General features: G+C 39.3%; 1 protein-coding gene across 1 annotated transcript in view; it reads left to right on the top strand.

Moving 5' to 3' along the window:
- Window positions 1–57: 57 nt before the first annotated feature.
- Window positions 58–7,392, top strand: part of NLK (nemo-like kinase) — a 65,316-nt gene continuing 57,981 nt past the window's right edge. Inside the window, exon 1 of the mRNA XM_009318808.1 lies at window positions 58–1,026. Within this exon, the coding sequence (XP_009317083.1) occupies window positions 569–1,026 (458 nt within the window). The 5' untranslated portion in view covers window positions 58–568. The remainder of the gene's footprint in view (window positions 1,027–7,392) is intronic.

The raw sequence follows: 7,392 nt of genomic DNA on the forward strand, positions 1-7,392 counted from the left end.
GAAAAAGTGTCAAACCCCCAAGTTTTTTTTTTTTTTTTTTTTGCTGTATTTGAGGGAGCAGGTGTCTGAAAGGAGGGAGCTATGTAGGAGGTGCCTGGGCGCTCAGGGAGGTTTCCAGGAGATAAATGGCGAGGATGTGGGAATGGAAGGGGTAGGCTTGTCAGTCCTCTCAGGGTATTCCGGGGGAGAGACTCCAAATCCTCCTTCTGGAGGGGAAGGGGATTGATCACTGTATTTCTTTTTTATTACAAAAAAAAAAAAAAAAAAAAAAAAGTGAAGGAAAAAACCAAACAAAACCCGACCCAGTTGCCCAAGGATGGAGTTTCAGTAGCCAACCACAGCTGGACTCTTGGGGGAAGAGGGTTCGCGCACTCTGGCTCACGCACACATGAAGAGATTCTCCAAATTGTCTGGCTTCGTGAAGAGATAAGGCCAGTTGAGCTCAATGTTTTTAAAGGTGGGCCGTGTATGATGAAACCCAACTTCTTTTAAAGTGTAGCAGATTTCATTTTTATGGCCAAATGACAGCTTGACCCAGTTGTTATCCAATCAAAGGGCATTTTTTTGAATGTCTCTTTGTGGCACAACAGCCAACGCAAAAATGATGGCGGCTTACAATGGCGGTACGTCTGCAGCAGCAGCAGGTCACCACCACCACCATCACCACCACCTTCCTCACCTCCCTCCTCCTCACCTCCATCACCACCACCACCCTCAACATCACTTGCATCCAGGCTCTGCAGCTGCGGTACATCCCGTACAGCAGCATGCCTCTTCGGCAGCTGCGGCCGCAGCAGCTGCGGCCGCGGCCGCGGCAATGTTAAACCCAGGGCAGCAGCAGCCATATTTCCCATCACCGGCACCGGGTCAGGCCCCTGGACCAGCTGCAGCAGCCCCAGCTCAGGTACAAGCTGCAGCAGCTGCTGCAGTTAAAGCGCACCATCATCAGCACTCACAACATCCACAACAGCAACTGGATATTGAGCCGGACAGACCTATTGGATATGGAGCCTTTGGTGTTGTCTGGTGAGTAAAGAAAAAAAACTGAACCGATTTTTTCCTTTTCATTTTTTACCAGATCATAATTCATTCTTGTTTTTGTCATTTGAATCAGAATAGAAGAAAGCTGCTTACTACGAATCTTTTTACTGGTTCTTCTCTGTTCTTAGAAAGTTGGCTTCACTTGTCTTTGTTGGCAGAACGAGGTTTAGAATGGTGAAGAGCAACCTCTGACTAACAGGCCACACCATCAGTCTCTTCTGAGACAAATGCAACATGTTTGTATACCTTCTACGTGTTTTATTAGAGTATGTATGTTGTGTAGCTAGGCTGTGCTTCCTAAAGTTTCAGGTTAACAAATGAGCATTAGAATATACGTTTTGACCTGACCTAAGAGTTAGAAATTAAAAGCGTATGAAAATGTCTTCCTTCTTCAGTCACCTGTCAAGATCTTTGTCTAGGAGACTGTTTGACCTGCGGTAGTATGCTATATGCTACCTGAAACAGAGTATCTGAACTTTGCTCTCCTCTCATAAATGTAAATGGGATTTTCTGTCTTACTGTAGTACTGCCTGCAGTCCTTTTATTCCCCCAGCCGCTATTTCAGAGGATTCTGTCGGTGGAGCATAATCTCTTCTAATATATTTTGTGACCACCTTAATATAATGTATGTAATTATTGCCCTTCAGGATCACTGAAGCAAAGCTGGCATGATTTTTTATTTTTTTATTTTTTTTTTAGTAAATGGTTGTCAGTTTGCCGTACTCTGAAACGTTCTTTAGAAACACGAGGGATGCCCCGGTGGTGTTTTTGAGAGCAGGCGTGTTGCAGCACACTTCCTGTGCCACAAACACGAAGTTTGAAGTGTGCGACCGCGTCGTCTCCCTACAGAACTTTCCATAGCATGCAGTCGGCAAGGCGTTCTGTGGTGCTTAAGCAATTTTGCTTTAGGTACTGTCCGTGCTTTAATTTTACTGAGACAGAAGTAGTATGTGGCTGGGGTTGTAGTCTGCACCGGCGTATGGTGGCAAAGTGCTTTGCAGGACAGGCCTCAGAAGAGCAAGACTCGTTATTCCTTTGTCCCAGCCCTTAAAAGTTGGTCACTCATAACCAGACCAGTGTTTGTAATAAAATCGTGTTTTCTAAGAAGGCTGAGCATGCTGCTCGGACTAGGCGTAGGTTAATGTTACAGTTGATCTTGTGTCCCTTAATTCAGAAGGCCTAGGGAGTTAATTTAAATGCTGAAGTTTTCAAAGTCAGAAGGGTGCTGTTGTACAGTTAGCACTGCTGCGATCTTGCCATGGTACAGTATAAAAAAGTCAATATCCAAGAATGAAAACTGACAAGAAATCTGCTGTAAAAAATCATCTAAAGATTATTTCCATCTCTTCATATATTTTTTTCTGATAAAGTGTGGAGTTTTTTTAACTTACTTGTTACCGGCTTGCTTAAATATAGATTGTTATCTAAGATCAGACCTTGTTATGGTTTCTACAAGCATTTTGTTTACCTGTATATATTTCCTAGGTCTTTATTTTCTCAGTTTTATTTGCCAAAAAATAAGGTGCACAGAGAGATCTGCTTTCATAATATTCAGTAGAATAAAAGGTCAAGCTTGCATATTTAAATACAACATCATTAAGAATGCTGAGGGAAAAAAAGAAGTGTAGAAAGAAGGGTCTGCTCTTGACTGACGTCGGGTAGAATGGTGCCAAAAGTGTCCACCCGTCCCAAGACCCCTGACCGTGCAACTGCGTCCACTCAAGCAGGAATTGCCACTAGTGGGACTATGCTTACAAAGTTCTAACTGCAGCTTTACTTCAAGATAACAACAGCTTAAAAAAAAAAAAAAGAGGGAGGTTGTTGAATAAAATAGAAGCAGAAGCTTGGAGGTCAGGTTTCCTTTGGTAAAGCTGTAAGGCTACGCAGACTGAGAACGTAATTGGCTGAAATTCAGTTCCTCTTTGCTTACATGTATTTGAATTCGGTGGTCACTGTTAGGGTCTTGGCATTTCATATTAACTTCTCAAGTGAATGCAGACTGAATTTAAGAGCCTGTAAGCAATAATTAAACTGAATTTTAGATTTCATTCAAAACATGAAGGAATGCCTGTGTAATTTAATTTTAGCCATGTGAGAGAATGCAACTGAACATAAACATTGATTTGGATATTTATAGTTTAAGTTGACTTAGACATGAAAAATGTATACTTTGGTACAAGTGTAACACAGAATTTTCAGTAACATAAGGCCTAAGCTAATCTTGAATAAGGATTCTGTTGCTTATCTGTTTCTGAGCATGTATTGGCACTGATAGATAACTGAAAAGTTCGTATCTGTACTTCTGAGGGAAATGGATGTTATTCTACAGACAGTTTGAGTATTTGAAGTAGTAGTCTTTCATCTTGCTACTCGGATGTGTCACTGCATTGTCTAGAAAGACACAACTTACCCTGCAGTTAAGTTTAGCTCGTCAAATAAGTAATCGGTATTGTGTGGTATTGAGTTTCCCATTAGCTTACCGAGAGAGATTTTGACTTGGCAGTCGAATTAGCATTTGTCATTAGTTCATTTGTCTGGTACTTTATGATGTTTTGGGGTAGCTAATGTGCTGCTGGAGTTTTTCACTCATGAAGAGCCAAAGCATTGTGCTTCAGCATTTTCATTATTAACTCACGCACACTTGTGTTGCTGCCGCTAGTATTTGTATACACAAGCTGTATCCTTGCTCATCTAGTCCCCGTTCCGTTTGAAATCAACTGTCCTTGGCACGGCGCGTCCTTTGACTACATGTAGGTTTTAAAGTGAACTGAACCCGAGCTGGCAAAGTAGAAAAGAATCTCTCAAACAGTCGGCATTAAATTGCTATATTTGTCCATTTTCATTGTGCTTTAACATAAAGATGTGCATATTAATGCAATACCAAAGCTTGGTGTTTCTGAACTGTGACAAAAGCGGGGCCGGGGGGAAGTTGCTGAAGCAGGAAAAGATGTGTAAGTACCTTCCCCCAGGTTCTGCAGATTTGCTTAACTGCGCTCTAGTTTGGCAAATTGCTGCGAACCAAGTTGCGTACCTAATTTGCTGAAAACAGAGCAATTTGCTCTTTAAGTATTCACTGTTAACACATTCTCAAAGCGTTGAAAAAAATCCGGATTTTTGTTTCAGCGACAAACTCTGTTTGTGCCCCATGTTTCAAATTGTGTATCTGATTTTTGGAAGTTCTGTGTATATTCTAAGAATAAGGAGCTGTCCTTTGCAGAAGTGCTCCCCGTTTTGCTGGGGAGACATGCTGCTGCTATCTGGTGGGATTCTTAATAATAGTAATAATAATAATAATAATAATAATAATAAATCTATTGAACCTGCCAAGGCTCCTAGGTTTTGGAGTGAGAGGTAAAGCCTTAATACCTCTGCAAGAGGCGCTCATGCTGTTTTCATGCCGGATTCCTAGACCAGTGAAGAGGAACTGCAACTTCTGTGGAGGTAGAGAGGAAATAATTACTTTTGTTGCTGGTTCAAGCTGTTAACACTGCTGCTGAAATTTTATGAAAATGTCTTGTTTGTTGGGATATATCCATTCCCCTGTTTCTCTAATTTTGAAAAGTTATTAATCAAAGATTGTGAAATCAAGCAATCTGTTTTATTATTATCACAACTATGTTAAAAGGCATCTCTGTGGGAAATCTGTTATAAATGACAATAGAAAAAAGTATATGAATTCTTTTTTTTTTTTTTTAAGTCCTGATTTATACAATTTTAAATTGCAGTGTGGTTTTTAATGTGTTTGCTTCTAATACTTTTTATTGAGAAAGTCAAACAGCAGTATAACATTCCAAGTAGTTTGGCTGTTGATGTTGAGATAGGACATTATGTACAGGCTGCCATAACTTTTGAAGGCAGAAATAATTTAGCCTAAATCCACCGTTCATTCCTGGCCTTCAAAGGCCCGAAATCACTAAAGTCATTGCTAAATAAAAATCAAAAGAATATTGCATACAATTGATTGTTGCCTGGACCCTAGAACTATTTTAAGAGGGTTTTATCACTCTACTGATGCTAAGCACAGCAGTAGGAAAGATGTTTCCAGGATAAACCGATAATCTCCTAACTGTTACTTTAAAGGAACGTGTCATGCTGAGCAAGTATGCAATATAGATAATTTGTTTTGCACAAAATTGCTAGAATGTATATTAGGAAAAAAAAAAAAGATGTTACAAAAAAGGTATGAATAATGGCAGGGTAAGTTCCCCTTCTGATGTCTGATATTGCTACGAACCACGGTAATGTTTTGCATAGTTAATGCAAATAATAATGCAAAAGTCCAGTCTGGTAAGCATGAAAAGTTTAGAAAAAGCTGAATTATGAATATTTGTTTGATGAAACCCTCTAAGACTTTTGGTGTGAGATATTTTTTTTCTAAGCTAAAGCTGTTTGTATCATGATCTTTTTCCAGTCCCTCAAAACTCACCGGTTAGTGGAAGACAGTACTTGAACAGTAGGAAAACATCCCATGTTAATTAGCCTTTAGATGGACAATTGTTTGCTTTGCTTTGAACTAGATCATCTGACATTTTGTATTAGTCTAAAATGACTTTTTTGTTATTGATCAAAAACATACAAAAGGACTCTGAAGTTAATCCTGGAGCTCTCATTGTGAATGAGACTGAGCATAAATGGAGAACTGTAAGCGGGAAGTGGTATCTCCGGTAGATGGAACAGAATATCCACCAGAATTGGATAAAGAGGCTCTGGAAGGAGTAATCCACACCCATAATGTTATCCAGAGAGAAGATCCCTACAAAACAGTCAAACTAAGCAAATCCAAGATAAATCCAAAGAGCCTTTTAAAGTACTGATATTACAGCCGGCTAAGATGCAACAACAGTATTAATCAAGAATATAACTCAGGGTTTTTCTTGAGAGTGGAAAGCATCTACAGTGTGATCTGTTGATTTTTGGTGTAGTGAAATTTGCTTTTAGTAATGGGCAACAAAAATGTTTAAAATTAATAAATAAAATGGTCAGAAATAGTTTAAAAAAACGAAATCCTTCCAGGATATTTGGAGGACTTGGCTGTCTGTGTTGACTGTTGTGTTTAGCATTGCTGATGATCTTCACTTGTCTAGGTAAATATGAAGCTTTTCTATTCAAATGATGCATCTGCTTTGTCTGCATAGACTGTAACAGAAAAATGTGAACAGAAATTTCCAGTTCGAAAAGATCACTGCTGTTTAGTTCTTTCTAGTTCCAGTATGCAAACACTTTCTGTTAGAAGCTGTGGTATAAATGTCATTATAATTGCCTGACGTCTTATGGATGACATTTTTTAAATAGTGTCACCTTTTGTTGTCCAGCTGGGTAGAGTCTCTTTACTACTAGTAGCCTGTCTCGAACGGGCTGTGGGTACCGGACAGAACCATTCCAGACAGGAGCACTGCACTGGATACTGGCTTTTTTGGTTTTCTGCTTTTTGTGTTATACTTCAGTGAGTTTTTCTGTTGTCTGGGGTGTCTGATGCAGATCGGCAGTGATTTCCTAAGAAAGAGGCTAAGTCGTTTTTATCCAGTTGTTTCTTGGAGGAAACCGTGAGGATGCCTAAGGCAAAAGAGGCAATACTGGCAATGGGCACATTACGGAGCAGAGTGTGTATTGTGTTTCACACTTACCATCACAATTTAAGGATCTGCAGGTGATTATCTTTAATCGCGATGTCAGTATTTTTTAAAGGATTGCTTTCTAAATTGGATTCTGACTGTATTTGTGAAGAAATATAGTAGAATAATGACCTTACTCAGTTTTTTTTATATGGGAAATTTTGCAAAACTTATACGCTTAAGTGCGGGGTGGGTTTTTTTTTTTTTCAAATTTCATGAAAAGAAAATTTCTGTTAACGTTTAAATTACTATTCCCCAAATGTGCTGAATTAAGTGAAATGGATATAGTAACTCCTTGCATTTAAATTAGACGTTGGGAATTAGGTGAAATTCTATCTAAGTAATATACTAGATTGTTCATTATTGTCTTATAAGATGATGCAAGAAGGAAGGAATGTGGGTAACATTTTTCTTCCTCAAAGTTAGGCGAGAACCATTTTGGGTAAATTAGTTCACTGTAAATTATGCCAAGGTCAGCATTTCACAGGTCACTTGAAATGCATGCTGTTTTGCAGTACCTGCAAATCTTGGTGTTGTTTGTATTCACATACAACTGTATGCTGATAATACAGTTAGATTGTGGTAGCATTCAGTGTTTTCTCTTTCCTCTTGAATTCCGCAAATGTTAAAGCGGAACAGCTTGTGACTGGATCTACAATCTAATACTGATTTTTCGGAAGACATATTTCAGATGTTCTTTTCCCCTCTTCCCCCCCCCCCCCCCCCTCCCCTCTTTTTT

Source organism: Pygoscelis adeliae, unplaced genomic scaffold, assembly GCF_000699105.1.
Source record: "Pygoscelis adeliae isolate BGI_AS28 unplaced genomic scaffold, ASM69910v1 Scaffold392, whole genome shotgun sequence".
Classification (NCBI taxonomy): Eukaryota; Metazoa; Chordata; class Aves; order Sphenisciformes; family Spheniscidae; genus Pygoscelis; species Pygoscelis adeliae.